Source organism: Saccopteryx leptura, chromosome 3, assembly GCF_036850995.1.
Source record: "Saccopteryx leptura isolate mSacLep1 chromosome 3, mSacLep1_pri_phased_curated, whole genome shotgun sequence".
NCBI classification, from domain to species: Eukaryota; Metazoa; Chordata; class Mammalia; order Chiroptera; family Emballonuridae; genus Saccopteryx; species Saccopteryx leptura.
Window position 1 is genome coordinate 28924757 of NC_089505.1, and position 27318 is coordinate 28952074.

At 39.6% G+C, this 27318-nt stretch overlaps 1 protein-coding gene across 1 annotated transcript in view; it reads left to right on the forward strand.

The window, feature by feature from the left end:
• AHI1 (Abelson helper integration site 1) overlaps positions 1-27318 on the forward strand; it is a 155806-nt gene that overhangs the window by 121420 nt on the left and 7068 nt on the right. The window contains exons 21-23 of the mRNA XM_066373173.1: positions 348-442; positions 21466-21521; positions 26933-27035. Coding sequence (XP_066229270.1) covers positions 348-442; positions 21466-21521; positions 26933-27035 — 254 coding nt within the window. The remainder of the gene's footprint in view (positions 1-347; positions 443-21465; positions 21522-26932; positions 27036-27318) is intronic.

Genomic DNA, 27318 nt, shown 5'->3' on the forward strand with positions numbered 1-27318 from the left:
GACAGTTTGGGTCATCTCCCTGTCTGTCCCGGTAGTACTGAGCAGATAACCGTGCCTAGAGCAGGTCCTCGATAAATGTCTATTGAAATGTAATGAAACAGTTATCTATCTGCATGTCCTTCTACGTTTCTGAAATCCTGCTGATCAAAACTTTACAATCATAAGTAATTTTTTTTAGAGAACTAATGTGTGAACATACAAATGGCATTAATAGTACGTACTAGGTAGCTTATTTTTACACCAAACACTGAATATCAGTTTCTTTAGTGTCGTATCTTCATCGTTGTTTGTGCCCCCTGAAGAAGTACTCCTGAATTTGATGGCTTGAATTCCTTTTCCCATTGCAGCCCTGTACCAGTCACGGCCTCCACCGACCAAGGAACGATCTCCTCCTTCAACCCCCGAGAAAAAAACCAAACAGGAGGAACCGTCTTCTGAAAAGGTAAATGTTTTCAGAGTATGCATAGCACATGTATTTTGATTTTCACTCTCTGGATAAAATACTGCTTTATTTTTCATGCTTATATACTTCATTGTTTACATTATTATTTCTTGTAATATTGGCACCAATCTTATGAAATATGTAAGGCAGATATTATTATAGCCATTTTCCAGATAAGGAAACTGAGGAGGCTCAGAAATTAAAGTGGACCCCAAGTCACAGCCCAAGTAAGGGACAAGAATCCAAAGTAGAAATTGAGACTTTAAGTGGGAAGCTATTTCTACCCTATACTTAAGTTTCTGTACCAGTGATACTAACACTGTCATTAGCCCCACCTGAAGGGTACACGTGTATGCTGAGGTCATTGGAACCCATAGAATAAAGAAGTCTTATTTTCCTGGGGCAGTTCTTTTATTTGCTAGCAAGTTAAAATATTTTCAGGTTAAAATGGATATGGATATATTAACAGCTAGAGAAATACCATGTTTTGGCCTAGACCGTCAGATCCCTTACTCAGTATTCTTCTGATGTTAGTAGTGCTTTTGTACAAAGTTTAATAAGCAGTGTGCCAGCTTATATACATATATTACTTATTGAACTTACTTTATTCTGTGGCATTAGCTTTTGCCTTAGACCAAATAACTTCACTTCTTGACAACATGAACCGGTATAGAATTTTTTGACAGTTGAACCTGTCCTGTATCCTTAGTCATTCAGCCTGTATTTATTGAGTGCTTACTTTCATGCCAAACATTCCTTTAGTCCTCACTGAAATGAGATTGAGTAGGCAAAGCACTTGTCCTTGAACTTAGCAAGCTGGTGGGTGAGACACCTGCAAGCAGACGATTCCAGTAGACTGTGGTAGGAACGCTAATGAAGATACGTGCACGATGTATTAGGAACACACAGAAAGAAATCCTCTAAATTCATCCTGAGGAATCCAGGAACAATTCCCAGAGGTCATGCTTAAGCTGAGGCTTATAGAATGACAAAGTCTGGGCTAGGGGATGATCTTAGAAAAAACATTCTAGCAGGGGCAGCAACTTGAGTAAGTTGTGGTACAGGGCAGTTATGTTTGTGGAGTGTTGGGCCCAATGGAGAGAAGGATAAGAGAAATGTAGGAGTCAGGCCATGGAGTGTCTCTGTACTCTGCTAAGATGCTTAGATTGTATTCTTCAGACAAAGGAGATCCCCTGGAGGACGTAATCAAGGAAGTGAGGCATACAGATTTTCATGTTAAAAAGTTCATTCTATTGAATAGTTGCAGCATAGTAATGGGATTAGAAGTAGCTAAGACTTGGGAAAAGGAAGTAAGTTAGGAATCCATCAAAATAAAATATAAAAGTCTAAACCAGTGGGGGCAGAGTGGAGGAGTATAATTGACAAGATGTAATGATTGGGTATGATTAGTGATGTTGGAATGAATCTAGGAATTGTGCTTAGGGCTCTGGCTTATTGTGTAAGTGAATGAATAGGGTACCACAGAAATAATGAAAGAATAAGGAATATTAGGGGAGATGGAGACAAGGAATTGTATGTAGAAGTAATGAGTTCAGTTTTAGATATCTTGATTTGTTAATAGTGTTTATTGTGCTCCCAGGTTCAAATAGTCACTTTTACTAAGGAACCAGAAATGTAGAATTGGAATTTGAGAGAAAGTAGAGCTTCAAAAAACAAAAAAAAAACAAAAAAAACAACAACAACAACAACACAGGGAAGAATTAACATATTCATTGTATTATATCAGTAGAGTTGAAGCTTATATGAAGGAGATAGCTCAGAACTCAGAACAAACACTGTAGAGTTTCAAGAGAAAAGTCCAAGGACAGAATCCCAGTTGAACACTAGTATTTAAGAGCTAATCAAAGGAAAGGAAGACTAAGAAAGAATAATAAAAGGGGAAGGAAAGATCCAGAAAGAAAGAAAGAAGTACCTTGGGAGCCGGGGAGGAGAGAAGTTCAGGTAGAATATAGTCAGCAGTGTCAGAAATGGCCACTCAGGTAGGTTGTCTAACCAGTTGGTAACTAAGAGGCCCCTGGCACCTTTGCACTGGTGTCAAGGATTAATAATAATATGACAGGGTTGAAGAGTAGAATGTGGCCTCAGGGAGGGAGCTCATGGGAGTCATTCCCAGAGTTTCATTTGAAGGGGGAAAAAAAATCAAGCAGTGGCTAGACGGAGACCCTGTTCCAGGAACGACTTTAAATACTACAGTGACACAAAAGATTATATTCTAAGAAGAGAAAGCCAGTGGGACAGGCTCAGGTTGAAGACAGATAAAGAAAGCACACATGGATCTTGGAGACAACAAGAGGTTTTTATTGCAAAGACAGACTGATAGATTAGTATTGTCTTAGAGCGGTGGGTCCCAACTGAGGGTGATTTTGCCTCCAAGGAGGCATTTGGCAGTGTCTGGAGATATGTTAGCAAATATCTTCAGGGAGGGGGATACTACTAGCCTCCTGTGGGTAGACATCACAGATTTTGCTAAATGTCCTGGAATACACAGGACAGCCCTCCTCAACAAAGGATAACCTGGCCGAAAATGGCCGCACTGCTCAGCTTAGAGCAGTACTCCCCTGAGACAGAGAAATATTATTGAGGATACAGTGTAATATAGGTTAATAAAGTGAACCTCTAGAAATTAAGATTATCTTTATGTTCTCAAAAACAGAAAAAAGGTCCACCTCAAATGTCAGGGAGAAAGGCATAAGATAGGAAGAATAGTGACCATTAGAATACCTGTGAGGAGCGTAGGAGCAGGAGCTCATGTGGGACATATAAAGAGATTTCTGAGTAGTTCTGGGAGCTGCTATTTGAATACCATAAAACAGTAGGGTGCATAATTCTATGTAGCTGGATTTTTTTCTTCAATTGTACTCAGTCTCTGAGACATAGCAGTAGAGAAGACAGATTTGGTTTGGTATATAATTGGAGTTGTGGGTGTGATAGAGGCCAAGAGGATAAGAGACTTGAAAGCATTGGTAAGAGAATCAGTGGAGTGACACATTGTGGAAGATCAGCCAGATTGGAAAAGATGTGGAATCAAGAGAAGACTGGCCAACTTAGAAAGCAGTTCTCTGCAGGGTTGCCGTAAGTCACCATGCCCAGATAGAGGCATAGTGTCATGCAGTAAAGGAGTTAACAAACTGACACTATGACAGTAAATCAAGAAATTTGCTTGATTAATATTTCAGATGGTAAGTAGGTCAAGGTTATGATAAATTCAGAGTTGTTTGTAAGTAAGAGCTGAAGTCAAATTGAAGGACTTTTGACTTTTTAGAATTGAACTGGCCGAGGAACTAGGACCAAGTGTCGGATAGGCTATAAAAATTCTGTAATGTTTGCAAGAGTCGAGGTGATGGGGACAGTGAACCAAGAGTCCTTAATTCCTGTGGTAGAGCAGATGTCTCAACCTTGGCTCTGCATTGAGATCTTGTAGGAAATTAAAAATAATAATACCAATGCTTGTCCCACACCCACAAGTTGATTTAATTGATCTGCAATGGAACCTCAGTGTGAATAGAATTCAGAAGCTTCCCAGGTGATTTAATGTACAGCCAACATTGAGAACCATTGTATTAGAGTGACCACAATGCCCAAAGGTAACTGTGGCAAAGATAAATAGAGGATGTTGTAGCCGGTGTGAAGGCTCCCAAGGAGTACTTTGAATGTATAATAGCCTAAAATTAGCAACAGAGAGCTAAGAAGCCAGTCCTAACTCCAGGTCCCTGTGGTTCATGGTGGGACTATGTTTGAATGAATGGCCTACAGTGCAAGGAACTGAAAGAAAAATAGTTTTAACAGTAAGACGCCAGTTTCACATACAGCAGGGATATGTGGTGATGGTTGCCTATGACAGCATGGGAACTACAGTTGAAAGGACTGGCAAGGAATTTGACTCTGGGCAAATGCTACGTATGTAATATTATCCATTGTTTAGAATCCATGAGATTTAAGAACGGAGGAAGATGATAAGGTAAATTTTCAAAATATTTATAACATTGGCACAGGGACTCATTGGGACAGCTAATGGTATTTGTAGTTTATGTCGGGACCTGTGTGAGATGCTATGATGGGCAGTCTTCACTTGTAGTGGCTTACTGGTATCCCTGGTGCTATATCATGCTGATCTTTGAAATTGGGGTTACCTAACCCCCCAGCTCTGTGTGCCTCTGTCCAGTAGTCTTGAACTAATTCTGACGCAGCCCGAGGAGACGTAAGGAACTCTTTCTTACTGGCAGCTGTGAAGGTGGCATCACCCCTCCCTCTTCCTGATGCCTCTGTGTGACCATGGATAGATTCTCCAGTTCCTACTGCCTGTGCTGCTCCTCAACTTAGAAATCTTTTCATCACTTAATTTATAGTCTTAATTTAAACTGTAGTTGATTTTTTTATTTTGTGTGCCTTTTCTTCTCACAGACTGATCTTCATGCTTAAAATACACCTTTTTGTTCGTATCACAGCAGACCAGTTCTTCTTGGCCCTTGAGGTGTGTTTCAGGCTAACCCACTGCTGCCCCAATCCTAATTCTAATAGATCTCAAGGTACTTGCAGACATGCAGAGTAAAACATTTAAGAACATAAAATAAGTAAAGCAAGGGAGGTGCGGAGAATAAGAATCCATTTGGGCAAGGGAGTAGAAAGGTTCTGGAGGAAGGAGAACCTGAATTGGGCTTTAAAGTTTAAGATGCATAGATTCCTTTTGTTGAAGAACATGATTTGATATGCTTGTTTGAATCCATGAGTTAGGCTAGACTCCTACATATGTTTTTCTTCTTGGCCATGTACCATGTGTATAGTTTGACAGTGTTTTACTTTCCTGTGGGAGAAAGTGTATAAAGCCTGGTCTACACTTATGTGAGAAGTCCCTGAGAGATGGTGTTGTCCCAGGTAATCAAAGTGCCTCAGGTACACTCAGTCCTGACGCAAACAGCCAACCCCAGAGAACTGGGTGGCACACCAGCTGGGCTTTCTTAGCACCTGGCGCAGTTGCGTGTTCTCAGTTTAATTCCTTCATCAGAATGTATACGGTTTGATTTTATCAAGATCCTGCCTTATAAACCTACCACAAATTCTATCAGGTGTTTAATTTCATGTGCAACTTTTATTTTTATTATCATATGCAAGATATGTTTAAAAAAAAACATGAAAAGTCTCTGAAAAGTGATTAGAAGTTGGGGAGGGTTCTAAATTCATAGAATTATAGAATTGGTGATATGAAAGGGACTTGAGAGATTATCCTGGGGATTCTAGTCCGCTCCCTTCGTTTTACAAATGAGGACACCAGGACCCAGAAAGGTTGCTAGATGACACTCCTGGTTAGGAGCTCGGCCCCCTGCCAGGCCAGCGCTGTTCTCTCCTCCACTGCGTCCCTGTGTCCCTGCGCAGACAGCTGTTACCTGCACAGCTAGCCACGTTTTGTGTCACACTGATTTTTACATCCCTGCTTTATGTTTGTTTCTTTGAACCCTTCTTCATATGGAAGTCTCTAGAGTTGTATTCTTTATACCTTTTAAGGAAAAAAGGAAAGAAACCTCCTGAATTGTTTTTTTTTTTTAATTATTTCTATTCAAACTACTGAATAAGAAGTAAAATTATACCTTTTAATAGCTTGGCAGCTGCTGGATCTTGTTAAGTCCTTCCAAGTGGAACACACCTGTTCAATTGCTAAATGTGCCAGGTCCCTTCCAACATTTCATCTGGTTCATTGAAATGTTAGTGGGTGTTGGGAGTATGGCTCTCCCTGCAGAGGAGGAGGGCGCGGGCGCTAGTTAGTGATTGTCCACATTAGGCTAGGCCAGGGCACCGATTGTCAGTGGGGGCGGGGGGGGGGGCCGCCCTGGTGTGTCACAATGGTTTCTAAAACATAGCCAGCAACACTGACTTCTTTTTCCTTAGATCTCAAATAAAGAAAATGACAACAGCCAACTACAATAGCTGTCCGGTGTAAACGAACCAAAATTATACTTTTTTTTATCAGGTTGGAAAGATTTATTTTTTGGTGTACTGCAGAATTTTAGTCATTTGTTTATGTGTGCCATGAGATGAAAAGGGTTGAAAATCACTGGGCTAGAGTCCCCAAAGAAATCAATAATTACCTGTACCCCAGGGGCGTGAGAGGAGGGGAGTGTTTTCCTCCGGTTCATTCGGGAACATTTTTGTCACCATGTGCTGTAAATTTGCCTCTAATAGGAGGAAGAACATTGGTGGTATCCTAGAGGGAAGAAACTCAGAGGCTTTAAAAAAAAAACAGAAAGAAGGCCCTGGCCGGTTGGCTCAGTGGTAGAGCGTCAGCCTGGCGTGTAGAAGTGTCCCGGGTTCGATTCCCGGCCAGGGCACACGGGAGAGGCGCCCATCTGCTTCTCCACCCCTCCCCCTCTCCTTCCTCTCTGTCTCTCTCTTCCCCTCCCGCAGCCGAGGCTCCATTGGAGCAAAGATGGCCCGGGCGCTGGGGGTGGCTCCTTGGCCTCTGCCCCAGGCGCTAGAGTGGCTCTGGTCGTGGCAGAGCGATGTCCCGGAGGGGCAGAGCATCGCCCCCTGGTGGGCAGAGCGTCGCCCCCTGGTGGGCGTGCCGGGTGGATCCTGGTCGGGCGCATGCAGGAGTCTGTCTGACTGTCTCTCCCGGTTTCTAGCTTCAGAAAAATACAAAAAAAAAACAAAAAACAGAAAGAAAAGAAAGCAAGGCTGACAACTTTCATTTTTTGAGGGCGTTTTTGGTGGGGACTTTCGTTTTCAGCATTTTATTTTTGCTACCTTACATCATTTGCTATACCTACATCGTTGATTTATTTGGGGAGTAAAGTTGTTAAAACTTTTTTTTTTTAATTTTTCAATCATTTTCGATTTCTCTATGAAAGTAATTATGCTCGTAGTTTAACCCTTTGAGTTACATGAACATTCATGTACGTCCTCGTGCCTCCTGACCATCCAAAGTAGAATTGATTTATTTTAAAAATGTGTAAGGCAACATTTAAAAAAGGGAAATGTATGTTCTTGTTTCCATAAATTGGTTATCAAACAAACATGATTTTAAGTTAATAAAACTGGAACTGGAAGTAATTTCATTTTTTGAAAAAGAAAACTCACTTCCAGGGGTCAGCAAGCATGGAAAACACTCACCACTCAAAGGGTTAAAAAAGTCAACCAATAAAGAATACTGTAAATGAAAAATAAAATTCTGTCCTGCTAATAGTCATGTTCACTCTAACTTGCATTTCCTGTTAAAAAATGTTCTCTGCACATGTAAATATTCGTGTTCATTCACGTCTCTGTTTTTATGAAACGAAGGTCATTAATATATATTATGATGGTTTTCTTTTACTGTATATCTTGAACGTATTTCCTTATTAGCAGTTCTGTTTAACAGTTTCGGGTTACTAAAATGCTTAATTTTTTTAATTCCTAAAATGCCTTTTTTTAATTTCTGAAAATGCTTGGCTTTTTTTATTTTTAAAAAGCAAAACCCAAAGTAGAAAATTGCCCTCTGTCTTTTATAAATGTTTAACCATTGACAAAATCAAGTATTTTTTAATGTTAGACATATGGTGAAAAGCATGACAGAAATGTGAGACGATATCTGTGAATGTAAACTAATTACTGTGATGTTTTTACTGATATCTTTCTCTAAAAACTCATTAAACAATAGTAGTTGTTAGTGTTGCTATTCTAAGGTAGTTATTAAAATATCCATTATAGTTCATCTCTTCACTAACTCTTGATGATCGTTTTAGTAATTTCGGTTTTTACTTAGCACGTTGTTAGTGAGAGTAGGCTGGGTCAAGTCAAAGAGATCTGGCTCCTGAACGGAAGTGCATATTCCACTTCCATTCAGGGCTGGCTGTTTTCCTGTCCAGTACAAAACAGAAAGCATCCTATCACTCCATGGTGGTTTCCAGCCAAACACACACGCAGACAAAATTTCCCATTGGTAATTCGGACAACCTCTCAGAAAAGCAGTAGGCAAAAAATAAGTTGCCTCCACTGTGCATATATCTGTCTTAGTCTGCAAAATAACTAATTTTTATTTAACTTCTTCGTCCCATTTTAAAACCTAGATCAATTGTGCCATATTTCACTATTCTCAAAAATGACTTTATAGAGGAAAAAACGTTTTTTCCATTTACTGGTCCTTTTACCAGAAGTTCATCTAAATTATTCTTAACCATAGGAATAATATAATTTGATTGTTGTTTTAAGTCCAATAACAAATTTATATCAGACAATGGTTATTTTTGGTTTGGCAAAGAAGATTTTCCTAATACCTAAGAGTTAGTAAGAGTACATTAAATCATTGAAAATACGATCATAATTGTATTGCCTCTTTCCTATTGCTAAGGAATAATATCAATTTGTGTCTTTCTATTCATTAGTACTTTTATCAAAGAAAATATGGTTATCTAACTTATTTGTGCCCCATGAAGAGTCTCCGCGCAGACAGCACTGATAAGAATTTCTCTCCCTATAATTTGTTTCAGTAACAGAAATATCTTGAGGAAAAAAACATTGGTTTCAAAAAATGTCATTTGTATTTGAAAATATCTGTGTCCCACAAAGAAAGTGAGTGGGACCCCAACGATGTGACAGCAAAGCCAATGTGAGTCACCTCACACCCACAGATTCCACTCCAACAATAACCTCCCTACACAGAGGACCTTTAAAAGCCTTCCGAGTCTCTCTTACCCTGAAAGGAACCCATTAGGTCTTGACTTTCTGAAAGGTCAGGGGACCAGTTCTGATTCACATTCCCCTTTTTCTAACTTAGCCTCGGCCGTAGCGTTTCACATGTGTGCCCTGGCCCCTGCTTTGCCCCTTCCCCCAGTGGCTGTCCTCCTTGTTCCTGTAGGCAATTCCTCTCCAAGTTTACTCTCAACAAACTGAGACACCCTCCCGCCCCCCCAACAGATGGCTTGTCTTTTCAGGTTATCTAATCTCTGGGTAGAGACCAGATAATTGCCAGTGGTTCTGAAATAAACAGGCTGTGAAGGCTCCCCCCCAAAAAAAACTGGGTTTGGTGGAGGAATGTGCCATTTCCTTGATGTCTTAACTCCTTACTTAAAGTGTATACAAAGTAGCATAAAGGTGGATTTGATTTCTAGTTCAGCTGATTTGAGTCTCTGAGTCTAGCCTGTGTCTCATTTTCTTATACAGATCTTCCATGAAAATTCAAGTTTAGAGAATAATATAAATTCTCAATAAAGATTGTATAATTATTCCAGTAAACCATTGATGAGTATTTGTAGGATATTTCTTCTGAGAAGTCAAGTGCAGAGTTTAATCTTTGAATCATAAATACACAAAGAGTATAAAATAAGTAATGTGCTTTGTCAAACCAATGTCCCACTTGGCCCAATTCTACTCTCTTGACAGTTGTTTGAAAGAAGTTGTTTGATAAAATAATACAGTGTTTGATGTTCATTATTACATATTTCAAAGGTTAACCTAAGTATGAGTAACATCCTCTCATAATCTATTACGCATCTAAAATGTGAAAGATGTTATTGAGAGAACTTCCAACCATCCGTTACTAGTTGTAAATTGTCCTCTAGATAGTGCCAGAATGTATGCTTTTCAGTCACCCTGTCTTCTGACTTGACAATCAGCATGACCTTTTTCAGAAGTTCTCTTGCCACCCTGCCTCTGCTGTCCTCTTGTTCTGTCAAGTGCTCCAGAGTTTCCCAACCTTGGCCCAGTGGGCATTTGGGCTAGATAATTTTTTGTTTGGGGGGAATGCGTCGTGCATTGTGGGATGTTTAGCAGCTTCCCTGGCCTCTCTCCAGTAGAGGCCAGGAGCACGAACCCCCTCCAGTTAGAATAATCACAAGTGTCCTCCAGACATTGCCTGATTTTTCTCTTGAAGTCAAAATCTCAATCTCTCTCTCTCTCTCTCTCTCTCTCTCTCTCTCTCTCTCATGCAAACTCACCATTGAGAACTGTTCTATTTTAATAGAAAAATACATAAAATATTGTGTGTGGATGTGTATTTTTCCTGAAATTATAATTTTTCTTAATTTAAGATCCTGTTGTTAAAATTTTGCTTTCATTTTTTTTATTACCAGCAAATATATATGTGGTAGTTGGAGTTATAGACTATAAAAAGAACAGTTTCACTTAAAGATGTATCCTGCCAGCTATGTGAGGCTCAACATGATGAGTTAATATAAAAATGTCTCTTAATTAAATGGAGATAGCTCTTGACTACCAGCTATTTCCTTTGCTTGATAAATTAACTGTATGTTAGTCTTTATATAAACCATTGAAAATGAACTGTGTGCCATACTCTTGTTATTAGCAGTCACAGTAATGTTGTCATAATGGCCTCTAATTTTAATGTGATTGTCCTTTAGTTGACATAAAAAGGGAAGAACGCTTTTATTTAAATGTCTCTTTTATCTACATAAGCCATGCATGCAATAAAAGATCTCTTTCAACGTATTGGAACAGATTTGCTTTTGTCACTCTTTACTGAACTTTTTTGTACTTAATGAGTGTTTTCTTTCTTTTTTTTACCCCTATTTCTGCTTCCCCATTACTGTGGGTGTGTTTAAGCTACAACCACTTACGTACTGACATAGCTTACACAGAGGAGATAGAATGTTTGGTAGACCTCCAAAGGTTGATATCTTCATTGTGAAATAAAAAATGATCTCTGCCATATCATGCTAGCTTGCAGTCATTGACTAGAAAGTAGTGTCATTCCCAAAATAACCATAGAGAAACATTTCCACAAGATCAGGAAGGCTGCATATTGCCCTATCCTTAAACTCATTGGCAGGAATAAGGTTTTCATTACAACTTTTGAAATTACCACAAATACCATATATAATTATTTAGTCTGTTATAGCTACTAAACTTACACATTATAAATATCATAAAACAAAATAATTTGTGCTTAGCTATACATAGTAGATATAAACCTATAGAAGAAGACAACTGAAGAGCAATATGACTAAACAATTTTGTTTAAACTAATATGAATACACACACACACACACACATATATATACACATACTGAGATAGTAAGGAAAAAAGAATTGTTTAGATTGGGCTGCATACAGTCTATTTAGAATTTCCACTTGGTCAGAGAGATCTCTTTTTCTCCCATAATCTTGCAGTATATTATTTGTCTCTTACTCCATTTAACACCTTCTACCTCAGTACCAAGTTATTTATACATACATTTGCCCTCGCTGTCTGTGTCTATTTAACATTGTTTGTTGGGAAGGAAATTGAAATCCTCAATGGGAAGGATTGGTAAGAATTGATATTCAAATAAGAGGGGATGGGAGGAGGGAAGAGACAGTAGGGATACAACAATCCATGCTTATTGACTACTAAGTCAGCTTCAGAGAAACCAGTCAATAACTGGACCTGAGCGCTCTTACCCCCACAAATTGCCAATTTGATACAGCTCAGACTAGTATTTCTCAAACTGATGCATCAAAATCATTCTGCATTGTTCTGTAAAAATACCCATGCCCATACCACCTATGTTCATGACCACCTGATTTACAATAGCCATGAAATGGAAACAAACTAAGTGTCCATTGACAGATAATGGATAAAGATGTGCTGTGTGTGTATGATAGAATACTACTCAGCCATTAAGAAGGTGAAATCCTGCCATTTGCAGCAACACAATGACCCTTGAGAGTATTAATACTAAATGAAATAACTCAGAAGGAAAAGGACAAATACCGTATAATCTCACTTATATATGGAACATTAAAAAGAACAAATACCTAACAATGTCCAGATCCTACCTGAAATGTCCTAATCTTTGGCAGATATGCCATTCCATTTCTGAAAGTCTCCTTTGTAGACACAAGAGTTACAGAATTTTGTTTGAGAATGCTCTTCCAGTATCATTAGAAGAATAACATCTCTACTTCAGGCCCCTTGATCTCTGAAAATAAACTTCCAGTTGACCTGCCTATATAGCAGTCTATAAGTCATTACACATAGCTATGTGAAACTATGGAAATCAGTTTTATAAGAGGCATTCCTCTCCTGAAATTCCCACCGTAGTACTTTACACATAGGATATTCTCAATAAATGATTACAATTTGATTGAGACAGAGCTCCCAAAAACTTCATAGATATGCCAGAAATAATATTAAAGAAGATAGCAACTAAGAACAATAAAATAGTAATTTGGTAAATGAACAGAAGCCATGCTGAAAAATATACAGTCAGTTCTCATTATGTAGAGTAGTTATGTTCTATAAATTTACCATTAACACTGAATTAACAAATACTGAATCAGCGCTTCTTGGGGAGATACAGGATTCAGTTTCTAGGAGCCTCTGATCACAACATCTTTATCAGTCAATCAGTACATAACCTTGTTTTACATGTATTCTGTTTAAAGACGCTCTATTTATCACAGGTATATTGTTGATTCATTAAAATTGAACACATACTCAACAGCACTGTAACTTGAGCCTGAACAAAGCTTAACCAGCTCATACATTTTCTCTGTAAGACACGTGAGCCTCTCACGCTTAATCACCCTACACAGCACTTCAAATCTGAGCTTAGGGACCATTTTTTTAAAAGCAGAATCACCAACAAAAAGCACAAAAATACAAAAAACATGGCACTGGTAGACCAGTGGTTTTCAACCACCAGTCCGTGGACCAGCATGAAATTTCTGGTGGGCCAGTACTGGTCCACAGACTGGCAGTTGAAAACCACTGAAATAGACCACAAAAGGGACACTTGTTCACAAAATGAGAGCTGAAACAAAACAGAGCATTAGCAACATGACGAAGCATCAGAAGTGTATAACGTTGCGACCTCAGCTGAGAAAATGTGTGCGTTGGGCAGCTCAGTGTTTTCACCACTCTGTGCCTGTGTGTGTGTTTAAATGACTGAAAGCTCCATGAGTATTGATTTGGGGGTTACAAATAAATTTTAGTAAACAGGCTAATTTGCAAATAGGGAATCCACAAATAATGAGGATCTGCTATTTTTGAAACTTTATTAAAAATATTTTATTTTTAATACTTGCTTCATAAAACCTGTAAGTCTTGCTTGACCAGGCGGTGGTGCAGTAGATAGTGTCAGACTGGGACACAGAGGACCCAGGTTTGAAACCCCGAGGTTACCAGCCTGAGCGTGGGCTCATCTGGTTTGAGCAAGGCTCACCAGTTTGAGCCCAAGGTTTCTGGCTTGAGCAAGGGATCACTTGGTCTGCTGTGGCCCGCCAGTCAAGGCACATACGAGAAAGCAATCAGTGAACAACTAAGGTGCTGCAATGAAGAATTGATGCTTCTCATCTCTTTCCCTTCCTGTCTGTCTGTCCCTGTCTATCCCTCTCTGTGTCTCTCTCTGTCTCTGTCACACACACATACACACCCCAAAAAAACAAACAAAAAACCACCTATAAGTCTATATAAGAAAGATTAAGGAGGAAAACGTTAGGTAAAGGAAGTTAAGTCAAAAGGAAAAGCATAACCTACTGCTTTTCCCAGCATGGCTCCTGCATATGATTTTTTTTCTTCTATGCGTTTCTTCCTCTTTGGATATAAATTAAAGTGCTAAAAGTTCCTTGAAGACAGGGACTGTCTTCCCAGCAGCTAGTACCAAGCAGGTATGAATAAGTGTTTACTGAATCAAGGGGCTGGTAAACAAGTAGGAACAGCTGTACTGCAGTGTTATTACTCTTCCAAGTTGGACCCGACCCCCATCGGAGACCTCAGCAGTGATGGAGTGGCAGGCACGTGGGCAGGGGTTCAGCAGTGCACAAAGGGTGACAGTGGACTTCATAAAACTGTCAGTCTCCTTCATTCTCCAGTTCCCTTCCCTAATCTCCCATTTCTAGGGAATAGTTTGGTCCAAAAGAGGAAGTGGTTGACCCAGATGAGTCTTGAGTTTGCAGGAATTAAAATGTAAAGGGTAACATTCTGATGTTCCCTGCCTTCTTTGTTATCTGTTACCAGTTTTCACTCTCCCCAAACCAGGTCACTTAGATCACTAGGAAATGAATGCATGGAAGCAATTAGTGGTTTGACGCCAGATGCATGCATAGCCCTTGGAACGTGTAATTTGGCATATTTGTCTTACCAGTGCCCAGACCTAGGGGTATACCAGATGTCCATTTTCCTCACTCATACCCTATACTCTGGAATTTTATCATTGCTAAAAAGAAATCGCAGAATGGTACTGGTTGGCTCTGTGTCACATCTGTGATTCCTCCCTTAGTGAGGCCCATGGTCTTGATCATTCTTTCATTGTTCTTTCTGACTCCCTAACCCATTGCTTACAGTGCTGAGTCAAGCTTCTCAGTTCTTTCTCCACCTTGACTTTGTCTCCATGTTTTCTTGAAGAGAAGATATCCAACATGAATTACCTCAACTTCTCATCCTACCATCTCTATTTCTGCTATTTCACCTTCCTCTTCCAGCTGCTTTCAGATCTCAGGAAAGAAGTGCCCTTCCTTTCTATGGCTGATCTCACCACGTGTGTGTTTGGTCATTTTCCCCTCCAACATCCTTCTAGTCCTCTCTCCATCAGTGATCCCTATCCTCACTCCTCACCCTTTGGCATCCTCATTATTTATTCACTTAACGTGTATATTGAGTGCCCACTGTTTTTCCAGGCACTGTGGTGGAATATGGTATACATGGAATAATGGTGAATTAAACAGAAGAAGGCCCTCTACTTACAGAATTTACAGTCTAATGAGTGAAAGCAACTACAGTTAGTAAGTCACAAAATTAAACATATCAGCAATAAAAGGGTAGTTAAGGAAACTAGACGGCCAAGTTTCTATAAGGTGGGCAGGAGGATACATCGGAGGCATTAGAAATCAAATGTGCAAAAGCCTTAAAGAGGCGAGTCATGCTCATCAGAGAAACAAAAACCAGCCGGTCACAATGGGAAGGGACAAGGAATGAGAAAAAGGTAGAGAAAGGGACCCAATCCAGCAGTTTACCGACCCTGAAAAGAAATACTCCAGTGTTCTGGGTCATTAGTACCATTGTCTCTACTTTTTCTCTAACTATTGAAACTCTGCACTTAACCTCTCCTGTTTCTCTCTCATTCTCTGACTTTGCCTGCCACTGTGATACAAACCTCCACCAAGATATATGCTGTGTTTTTTGTTTCTTTATTTTTCTCTAAGATAATTTTTTTTTTCTGGATTTCCCCCTTCTACCCTTACAGTTTCAAATATTACTTTGGTATATTCTGCATCTGCAACCCTGGCTCCTGGTCTGCATTCCCCAAGTGTGTTTCTAACTGCCAACTAGAAATTTTCATGTAGATATAATTCTGGAACGTCTAGTCCAGTATGCCCCAAATCAAATCTTTTTTAAAAACTGGAGTCTTTTAGCCCTGGCCAGGTAACTCAGTTGGTCAGAGCATTATCCCGATACGTCAAGATTAGTGGTCTGATCACTAGTCAGGACACATACAAGAATCAACCAATGAATGCATGAATAAGTGGACCAACAAATCAATCTCTATGTCTATCTCTCTCTCTTTCCCACCTCCCTCCCTCTCTTTTGCCCCCCCCCTTCCTTTTTCTCTATAAAATCAATTTTTTTCAAAAAACTTGGGACCATCATCTATCTATCTTGAAGGTCAAGGAGTCCTCACTAAAAAACATCAGGGGAGGTAGCATAGTGGTAGAAGTGTTTTGGTGGAGTTCTACATTCAATGCTAGAAGAACAAACATAAATGGCTCTGACCTAAGCTTAATGAGGTCAGAAAAGGCTTTCCAAAGGAGTTCGTTTCTAAGTTGAGTTTTATGGGAGAAAGGACATTTGAGACAAACTGGGCAGATGTATACGAAGGCGCAGTGCACCTGGGCCACTACAAATATAATACTTCGTCATGGCTGGAACGTAGGGTGCAAAGTTAAAAACAGGGCTGAACAAGTAGACAGGATCAAGGAGGTCCTTGAGTGGCATGTGTAGGAGCTGGATTTTATCCTAAAGGTAGTAGGGAGTCAATGAAGGATATAAAGCATAGAAAATGGCATCAGATTGGTTATTTCAAAAGCTCATTCTAGACACTCTGAAAAGACTGGGGAAAAACAGTACGTGCTGGAAGAAGTCAGACCAGAAAGGACTGTTGCAGTAATCCAAGCCAAGTGTTGAGAATGTAGGATTTGGTGACTAAATCCACCGGAAGGGAAAGGATCACTCTAGGTTTCTACCTGGAACATCTATGTGTATAAGAATGTGAGAAGGAACTTCAGTTTTGAGGCTTCTGTGGGACTCAGAAGAGATTTGAAAACTCAGACTTGCAAGATAATTTTGGTGAGAACTTATGGATCCAAGTGTGCTTTTAGAAAAACTACTATGTTCGTAAGATTCAGAGAAAAGTTATGATCGCCAGTTCATTAGGAAGAAAACTGGAGACCCGAGTTCACTACATATATTGATTTGAAAGTCATCAGCGTAAACACGCTGGTGGGGTCCATGGGAATGGAGGAGTGTAGGGAATGAAAAGGACAAGGAGTAGAAGTCAGTGAAGGGCGCCAGTCTTTTTAGAGTCACTGGGGGGCACGAGCTGGGGCAGCGTATTGCTGTGAAAGAGCCCCTGGTCCCTGCCTACAGGCAGTTCTTGGTTCTTTATTCTCCAGCCTGTATGTACCTTTCACCTGCATACTGAGGACCCCTTCTGAAAAGAGAGATCAGGTCGTGTGCCTTAGCTCAGAAATCTCAGCCCGCTCTATATTTATCTACATAATCCGAGTCTCATACACTTTTAGACCCCACCCCTCCAGGGTTGAATAGAAGTTTCCTCCAACTTTTCCTCGTCCTCCAAAGCAGGCTCCTGAGGATGCTGCCCTGCAGACACATTCCTCCAACCTTTGCTCACCCTGTGTTCTCTGACGGTGTAGTTCTTAATACTTTTCCAATTATGAAAATTTCAGTTTATCCCTTAAGACCTAATCAAATGCTCCCTGCTCTGGATCCTTCTCAGAAGCTGCCAGTTACACAGTTCAGGCCTCCTGTTCTTTTTCTCCACGTTTCCTGTTCACCTTCACTGTGGTGTCCGTTGCACCCATGCCTGTCCCCGTTCGAGTGTGGGCTCCTTGAGCCGACTCAGCGCTGTGTCCCCAGTGTCCAGCGCAGCGCCCGCGGGTAGAGTGGTGTCCCACAGCATGTGTTGTTTAACTGGCACAGTGAGTATCCAAAACTGCAAATCATGAAACACAATGAAGACCTTCACTTTTTAGTGTGTTTACAGAAAAGGCATCTTAATGCAGAGGAATTTTGTCCTTAAGGAAAAGCATTATAATTGGAAGATTTAGCATCAAATGCAACTCACATAATAATAAATTCTAAAATCAAATCGACATCAAACTTACATGACTACAGCTAGTGCTCCAACTACAACCACGATTGGTTCCATCAGACCAGTTGTAACACGATTTGGTCGTAAGTTGAGAAGGCTATGCATACAGTACTGTGATATGATGTTATAAAAATCTTTGTCATATTTTATCATAATTTTCTTTCATTATTGTTATATATCATAATTTTCTTTGTTCATTTTATGCCATTTGTATCATCTCTACACCATTTTGTTTCTTATTTTTACATTCGTCAGGTTTAAGTAAAACACTGCATTACCAGTACAACAGGTTTAATATTTGTTACAAAGACAATTTCCTCTTGGTAGACATCTTGGGAAGGGTTTGATGAAAAATATCCAAGACATAAAACACAAATTGCTGTACCGAGTCTGGGATAACAGTTGAAATGGTGCACGCGGAGATGGTAGTGCTGCCGGAAGCTGGTCCGCACTGTCGTACACCCAACTGGGCAATGCTTGCGCTGCCAGATACGGAGCAATCGTGCCTAGCAATTGTGGTCATAAAGTCGAATGCTCATAAGTTGCATAGGTCGTAAGTTGATCGATATGTGTATTTAAAATCATAAAGTTGTGCTCCCAGAATGAGAATTTTAGCAGCAGAAGAAACCTGGAGGACTTGTCTAGTCCGGTTGTAAACTCTCCTCTGTAGAGCCCTGTTCCTCAGGGCTCTGGGGGTGGGCTGGGGGACGTGTGCCAGGCCACTGAACCTTGCTTCACCTAGAGTAACTCTACTTCTCAGTGTTTATATTTGAAACAGAATTGTACTGAAACATTGCTTTGCCGTTAAATCATTTGGAAAAACAGGATCGTAACCTTCAGGCTACTTCTATATATAACCTTGGTGACTCTGGGCCTCCATTTCCTCATCTGTAAAATATGAAAATGGTGCTATGATAGTTCATGCTTTCATTCTGAGCCCCTGCTGTCCATTTTGAAGTAAAAAAAAAAAAAAAAAGACCCCCAAGAGAAGTGGCTTACTCAGGCCACATAGAGAGTCAATGACAGAATCAACACTAGAACTGAACCACCAATCCTGATTGTTGTTGTTTTCTGTCTCTCTCTTTAAAAAATTCCTAAAGAATGGGAATAAATAAATTATGGATATTAATTATATGGAAAAAGTAGATATAAGCAGCATGTAAAAATAGAGCTATATACTATTATCAAATTTGCTTTATTGAAAGCTTGTGTGCTAGTTACAACATTAATTGAACACTTAACGTAATTTTACATTCATTCTTCAAGTTTATAAGAAATGCTTGGGTGAGTTGTCTGCATGACCCATTTCTCTTTTACAAAGCTATGAGTTGTTTTCTTTATCGGTTAACCTCCATATACTAGTAGAAGACACTTAAAATCATTCCTTTCATGTATAAGTCTCACTGCATCTAAATTTAAAAGCATCACTAAGAAGTTGCAAGGTTTTAGGAAGCGGGAGTCTAGACTCTGTTCTTTCATTCATCTCTTTTGGTTTGCTCATCTTCTTCTCTTCACCCCCTCCTCTCCAAATCAAGGCTTTCCGTGCAGAAGAAACAAACTCACAGAACTGAGAGGAGTGTGTGGACAGGAGGGAAAGAAGGGCAGTCATGCTCCTTGGCCTTGTCGATGGGGGGGGGGGGTGCTTGTGGGCTGATGGTGATGGAGCCTTGGGGTTATCGTTTTTGTTTAAAGATAAAGTAAAACAAAAGAACTCACAGAGACACCTCCTTCTTCCCCCTCCTTCTGCCTCCATGGGTCACTACCCAAATGGCCTGCTGCTGCTGAGACCAAGTAATGAGTGAGTAAAGGTGTTTAGAAGTGAAGTATTGGTCCTAATTAAATAAGTAGCCTTTTACCAACTAATTTGGGATTCATAGGATTTGAACACAGGTGAAGCCACCTTTGTTTCATGTACCTTTGGATATGCCAATTACAGTAATGCGATGATACGGTAGGAAAGATGGCCGGGATGATGTTTTAACCTGTGTAAGACAAACCTTCGGAGCACCGACAACATCCATTTCACGGGACCACACTATTAAAAGCAGGTTTGGTAAGACCTGCACGTGATAGAATGTTACACTCATTTGTCAAGGTCACGTCAAGTAATTAAAAGTCACATTGCCATAGTGATGGGTGATTTAGTTTGACTTCTCTCCCCTCGACCTCTGGAGTAGTTCAGATTCTAATTAGAGCCATTTTTTTTTAATCCAGTAGTTTTATAAAAGTTTCATATATATATAAGTATATTTATGGTAAAATGCTTGTCTTGCCATGGGAAAAGGGATAGAAGTACTGCTCAGACCCAATAAAGAATAAAGCATCTTACCTTTAATTTGATGGCTATGTTATTTCATGTCAGGGAAAAACTGAAGAAGTTCCATTATAACTGATGCTTTTCAAGTTGGGTTCTGATGGTTTATTTAGCTTTTTGCTCTTTGGGTTGAAGGCAGATAAACTATTCTGCATTCTAAATTATTCCTTGAATTTGAATTTTCTATATTTTTGTACTTTTTCCCCCAAAACACACTTTAACTGATTCAGATCATCTTCACTGGTAGAAAATAATAAGGTGTTTGTTATTGGCTCTTTTGTTGTTTTCTGAAATTTGGGTCCCTTACTATAACTTTTCAGCAGTAAATCTTGTTCTTTAATTCTTGTTTTTATTATGTACTTGATTTAATGCTACACAGCTAGCGATGGTATGACATAATTATGGTCCAGAAAAGCACAATATTCTTTTGAAAACTTTTTGATAAGAAAAATAATACTTGTTTAAAGATATTCAGTGTCCAGTCTTTGCTGAAGAACGATCTTGCAGAAATCTCACTGTGAAGAATAAAATCTAGAAAGGTAAAACAAGCTGCAGTAGAGATAAGACTGGGGAAGCAGTAATTACTCAAACAAGTTAAAACAGAAAGAGCAGGTTGTACTTCTTTCATTTTGGCTTTTGTTTTCTAACTTCTATTCAAATAAGTAGATATGGTAAATCTCTTTCATTTGTATATAGTTCAATTTGTATACTTCAAAATTTTAACATAGTATAATTTTTTATTATTATGGGAATTTTAAATGGTTCCTTTTCATAACATGTAATTACCTGTAGAAAACATTTGCAGTCTATTTTATGGAGAGACTGGGTTGATTTATAAAAACTATCTTACATCAAACACCATTTTCCCACAGTGTACTTTTATTTGGAATTGATGGACTCTAGAGAAACAATCTAACACTCAGAGGATAATTCAGCACCACTGAGAGTACTTATTCATTTGTTGTTCTTACAGAGGTGCCTTTAATATAATGTATAGATACTTGGAATAAGGTTTGTAGAAGATTAAAGAGCTCACACATGCAATATTTTACATATAGTTCATTCAGTGAGTATACTTTGACAGAGTATACTGAAAAGATTACGAAGTCACGATACAGGGTGGAAAGGTAAATTTAAAACTTAAGTAGTATACCATATCATATTACTAGATAAATTTAGGCTGATTCAGTATGACTCTTTTTGCCAACACCTGAAAGTTTGCTTTCTTTATAGAGTGCCTGAACAGTTTGGAGAACTGTTGGTCTAATAATGTTCAGAACAGGCATGCTCTCTCCTTGTTCAGCAAGTTGGTGGGTTTTCAGCATGTGAGTATTACCTGTGTTATCTTCTCTAAATTTTGACTTACTGTTTGTTTTCTTCTTGTTTTGCAACAGTCAGCCCAAAACGACAAGTCTCAGGGTTGCAAATGGGACACGAAATCTAAGACCAAGTAAGCAACTTTTCTTCCTATATAATTTGCAGTAACATATAGTTGGGTTTTTTATTAAGGACAATTTCTCATTTTCCTTTTTAAAACATCACATCTGAGTTAAATTTCAGATAATTTATTTTTTAAAGACTTTAGCTAGTTTAAGGAGAATATCTTAATGGTTGGTTGTTGAGGATGTGTATGAAAAATTGTAAGAAATTAAAATAGAATAGTACACTCAAGTTTTGTTTTAGGGGGACCCATTTTGTCTTTTATTTTTGTTTGAGTAACTTTTTTTTTTTTTTTTTGGTATTTTTCTGAAGCTGGAAACGGGGAGGCAATCAGACAGACTCCCACATGCACCCGACCAGGAGCCTCCCGGCACGCCCACCAGGGGGCGATGCTCTGCCCATCCAGGGCATCGCTCTGTTGCGACCAGAGCCACTCTAGCGCCTGAGGCAGAGGCCACAGAGCCATCCTCAGCACCCGGGCCATCTTTGCTCCAATGGAGCCTTGGCTGCGGGAGGGGAAGAGAGAGACAGAGAGGAAGGAGAGGGGGAGGGGTGGAGAAGCAGATGGGTGCCTCTCCTGTGTGCCCTGGCTGAGAATCGAACCCGGGACTTCCGCACGCCAGGCCGACGCTCTACCACTGAGCCAACCAGCCAGGGCTGTTTGAGTAACTTCTGAATTGACATTAAATGTACACAAGTAGATTATGTGATAAAAAATAATATGTATGTATGAAATGCCTTTTTCAGGCATTATAGATAAAAAGCTAATACCTAGAATACTAGTATTGTATATTTTCTGCAAATGCCTAATGTATTTTGAGATATTTATTTTAAAAGATCTCTAGGTAGTTTTGTATTTTTATTTGGTACTTTCTGTATCAATACATAAATACACTATTCCTCTTTTACTTCAAAAACATTACTTTAAAACATTCCCAGAATATTTCTCAGTTGTTATTTTTTACAGGAGTTATCAAATGAAAGCATGTGTTATTTCACAAGACAGTATTTTATTCTACAGATAAAAGATAAACATAATTTTTAAACGGTATTTGAAAGAGTCATCGAATCATGACCTCAGTGATGCCTTAGAAATTCTTCCTGTAGCCTCTGTTTTATAATCAAAAAGACTGATAAGAAAGGCCTTATGCAAATTGCATAGAGCACATTTATGTCAGCTCTTTGACCAAGACCTATTCTAATTCCCAGGTGTGTGTGTGTGTGTGTGTGTGTGTGTGTGTATGTTTTAAACTATATTTAGTGTCACAGGCTCCTTGGTAAGATACCATCTTGCTTTCAGTTTAAAATCTTTCTTTTAGAGAAAGAAAATCAACTAATGATTATATAACTATATATATAGTTTCAATTCAGAGCACAGTCACTGAATTTTCCTAACATGTGAATGAAAGACTGTAGTCACTCTGACTTCATAGGATGCCTATTTTGAAGTGATGGATCCTTCCCGTACTCTCCAGAGGCAAGTTCAAAAAGCTTCACAAAACATCCCAGCTTCTCAAGGATGTCAGAGCAGCTTGGCCTCTCCTTTTGAACACAGAGTGTTTAAGGAGCTTCTGAAAATAAATTTTCGTGAGAAGTTAAGATATGTCTAAATGCTCTGTTTCATCTAAAGCCTTTGGGCTTTCCCTAGACTCATAATTTCTTAGAAGTAAAGGTGAATTCAGATACATTTCTCATGACTTGAAAACTGCTAGTAGAAGGAGGAAATACTATAGCCTAGTATGTATAAAAAGTCATCTCTTTATTTCTTTAATTAAATGAGTCAATTGTACCCAAGTAAATGGATAGAAGCTATTTTTTTGGTTTCTTTGCTATCTTGCCATTCAGTTTGGACCGTTTGCTTATTAGTTGCTTGACCAAAATATGTAAATTTGCCACATAGGACTGCCTTTTTCCATTTTCTACCTGAATTTCTTTTTTTTTTTTTTTTTTTTTTAGAAATGTCAATCACTTCTATCCAAACAATTTATACGTATTTTAGTAAAGCTGAACTCTTTTTAATATATCAAAAAGAGCCTGACCTGTGATGGCACAGTGGATGTAGCATCAACCTGGAACTCTGAGGTCGCTGGTTTGAAACCCCAGGCTTGCCCAGTCAAGGCACATATGGGAGTTGATGCTTCCTGCTCCTACTCCTTCTCTCTCTGTCTCTCTCTCTCTTCCCCCATCTCTAAAATGAATAAATAAAATAAATTTTAAAAAAAGATCTCAAAAAGAAACAACTTCTTTTTTTTTTTTTTTTTGCCAGAGAGAGAGGGACAGATAGATAGGAAGGGAGGAAGGGAGAGAGATGAAAAGCATCAACTCATAGTTGTAGTACCTTAGTTGTTCATTGATTGCTTTCGCATACATGCCTTGACCTGGATAGAAGTCACAACTGAGTCAGTGACCTCTTGCTCAAGCTGACAACCTTGGGCTCAAGCAGGTGACCATGGGGTCATGTCTATGATCCATGCTCAAGCTGGCAACCCCGCACTCAAGCCTGTGAGCCCACACTCAAGGTAGCAACCTCAGGGTTTCAAACTTGAGTCCTCAGTGTCCCAGGGCAATGCTCTATTCACTGCCACACTGCCTGGTCAGGCTCTTCTTTACTTTTAAAGAACCATTTTTTAAGGTGCTTAGTTCTGATCTTCTTTGTGTTTCTAGAGCTAGGGTTTATTTGAGCTTGGATCTGTAGGTTTACAGTTTTCATTAAATTTAGAACATTTGGGACTACTCTTCTTCCTTTTTTTTTTTTGCACCCAATTGTTTCTCTCCTCTTCTTTGAAGATTCTAGTTACATGTATGTTAAGCCATATGAAGTCCCACAAATCACGGACATTTTGTTTATTTTTTAAAATCTTTTTTTGTCTGTATATTTCATCTTGGATCACTTTTATTGCTATGTCTTCCAAGTTGTCTAATTTTTCCTTTGCAATGTTTAATCTGCCTTTAATCCCACCCAGAATATATTTCATCTCATTTAAATTTTCATCTCTAAAAATATATAGAAGTTTGGGTCTTCTGTATACTTCCATGTGTCTACTTTACCTTTAGAGCAGGTAGAAAACAATTATAGTAAGTGTTGTAATGTGTTTGTCTTATTAACATCTGTGTCAATTCTGGGCTGATAATCATTTTTTGTCCTTATTATTTGTTCTGTTTTTCTATTTTTTTTTGCCCCACCCCAACTGGATAAACTTTTATTGGATGCCACACGTTGAAAATTTTCTCTTTGGCTCCTGGATATTTTTGTATTCCCATAAATATTCTTAAGCTCTGTTCTCGAATGTAGTGAAGCTACTTGAAAACTGTGTGATCCCTTCAGGTATCGCTCCTAAAGCTTGTTAGGTGGGACTGGAACCATGTTTAGTCTAGGGCTACTTATTCCTCATCACTAACACAAAGTCCTTCTACCCGGTGTCCTCTGAGGGGTGCGGTTTTCCAGCCTGGCTGATGGGAACAAGCACTGTTCCTGAGTTTCCTCAGAAACACGCACTCATCGGTGCTCTGCTAACTACTTGAAAGGAAGGCTCTGCCGATCTTCCAGTTCTCTCCCCACGAGGCCGTCTCTTCCACCATTCTGTGGACTCGACCCACTTAGGCTTTCCCAGAGTCTCAGCTGTGACTCGGGTTGTCACCAGGCTCCAGGCAGCTCCGTCTTCCTCTGCCATGGCCTGGAAACACTTCAGGCAACAAGCTGGCCATAATAAAGCTCATCTCCTTTATTTTCTATGTCTTAGGAGCGCTATTCTTCGTTGGCTCCGATTTAGTGTCCTAAAAACTGTTCGTTCATATATTTTGTCCAGCTTTTTGGTCGTTTTAGGCAAGAGGTAAATCTGGTTCCTGTAACTTTGTCAAGGTATCTTTCCTGGTATCTTTGATTGGGTCCACTGTGCATATGTGTAATTTTATTGTCTAGATATAAAAAGATTTTAACATAGATGCTGATTTCTTACTTCTCTTGAAAATAGTCTCCGTTTCCACATTCACCAATAGCAGCCACTGGCCAGAGCTGGGGCGGTGGATACTTCCCCCAGCTGGCCAGCCCTCTCCAATGTGCCCAGTGTTCTTCGTTATCTGTAGCTTCCCTCATTCACCTTATCACTGTCGCCTGCGCCAACACTGGAGTGTTACTTTGATGCTACAGCATGGGTTCCCTGGAGATAGGCCAAAAGGGTGGACTTCAAACTGATTAAGACTGTACATTATCAGTCCTTTTTTTTCAGAGATGTTTGAACCCTAACCTGGTTTCATATTCGTTTTCAACCTTTCCTTTCTCATTCGTCATTTACTACTTTCTTAAATATACTTTATTTGTTCTTTCATCTTTATTATTTCTGACCTTTTCCTTCTCGCTCATCTCACTTTTCATTTTACTTACTTAGGCATCTCCACATTAGTCTTCTCAAGTTGCCATAACAGTACCACAGCCTGGATGGCTTAAACAACAGAAATTTATTTTTTCATAGTTCTGGAGTTCAAGATCAAGATTCCATCAGGATCACAGCTGTCCACCTTCTTGTTATGTCCTCAGATAACCTTCCTTTGGTGCATGTGCAGAGAGAAAGATTTCTTGGTGTCTCTTCCTCTTATAAGGACACCAGTCCTGTAGATTAGAGCCCCCACTCTTCTGACCCTCTTTAAATTCCAGTTACCTCCTTAAAGGCCCTGTCGCCAAATATATTCACTTTGAGGGTTCAGGCTTCAACCTGCATATTGTAAGACAGCATAGTTCAGTCCGTAGCAGTCTCTGCTCAACTCTCCTTATTACCTGATTTTGAAATGTTTGCATCTTTTTCAAGGTTTGTTTTTATGTCTCCCACCATTCCTGGATCTCCTATAAAGGAGATACTGTCTCTTCCATTCTTTGGTTTTCCCTTTTTGAGTTGTTTTTGTCATTTCTCCTAACATAACTTGTGCTACTACAGACTCTTCCACAAAATACTTGTTTTATATCTAGCAATCACTGTTGAACCATTTGAAAAGCTGAATTCCCCATTCCATGGGGCAGAATATCAGAGCGTTTTAATGCATGAATATCCTTCATCCTGTTCTTTGTCATTAAGGAACACCTCATATATGCACACATATTTTTCCATCGAATTTGATTAAAAACTTGCTGAATTTTCCCAGGCATCTTTCTGAGAAGAGTAAAATTTGTTTCATTCTTCTCCCTTCGTTACGGTTAGGGAGGAGCCCAGCCAGCTAACGTGGGGTCTCAGCGTTACTCTGAGCTCTCCCTGTCTCTCGCCCCCGTGTGTAATCACTCATAGAGAGTCTGTCAACTGTTTTCCTCTCAGGTCTTCACACTTACCTCCCCTTTCCTTTCCCGCTGCCGCTTTCTTAGATCAGAGCCTCACCTGAGCTGTTTGTTGTGGCAGCATCCTTACCCGCTCCTGTTTCTCATCTCTCCTCCTCTAGTTCTCAAGCGGCCAAAGAACCGAGCCGTGAGGACCAAGCACGTGCGGCGGATGCGCAGGGGAGGAAGACTCCGCAAACCAGCCGAAAAGTCACCCTCATAGAGGTAAGAGGAAAACTGGGAGAAAGTTGTGTCATAGCACCAATAGGAAAAGCGTCATCAACAGTGACAAATGCCAAAGACAGGAGGAGCTAAACAAGGACTGAAAAGGGCCCTTTGAGGTTTGCAACCAAGAAGCCGTTTGTGACTTTCGAGAGGAGGGCTTGATGGAGGGTCCTGGAAGCGTGACTCAGACTGTCTCCAGCCGAAAGGGAACACACGGGCAGATGGACTGCCTCTCCAAGAAGCTGACTTCAAAGGAAAGAAAAAGCTGGGCAGTAACTAGTAG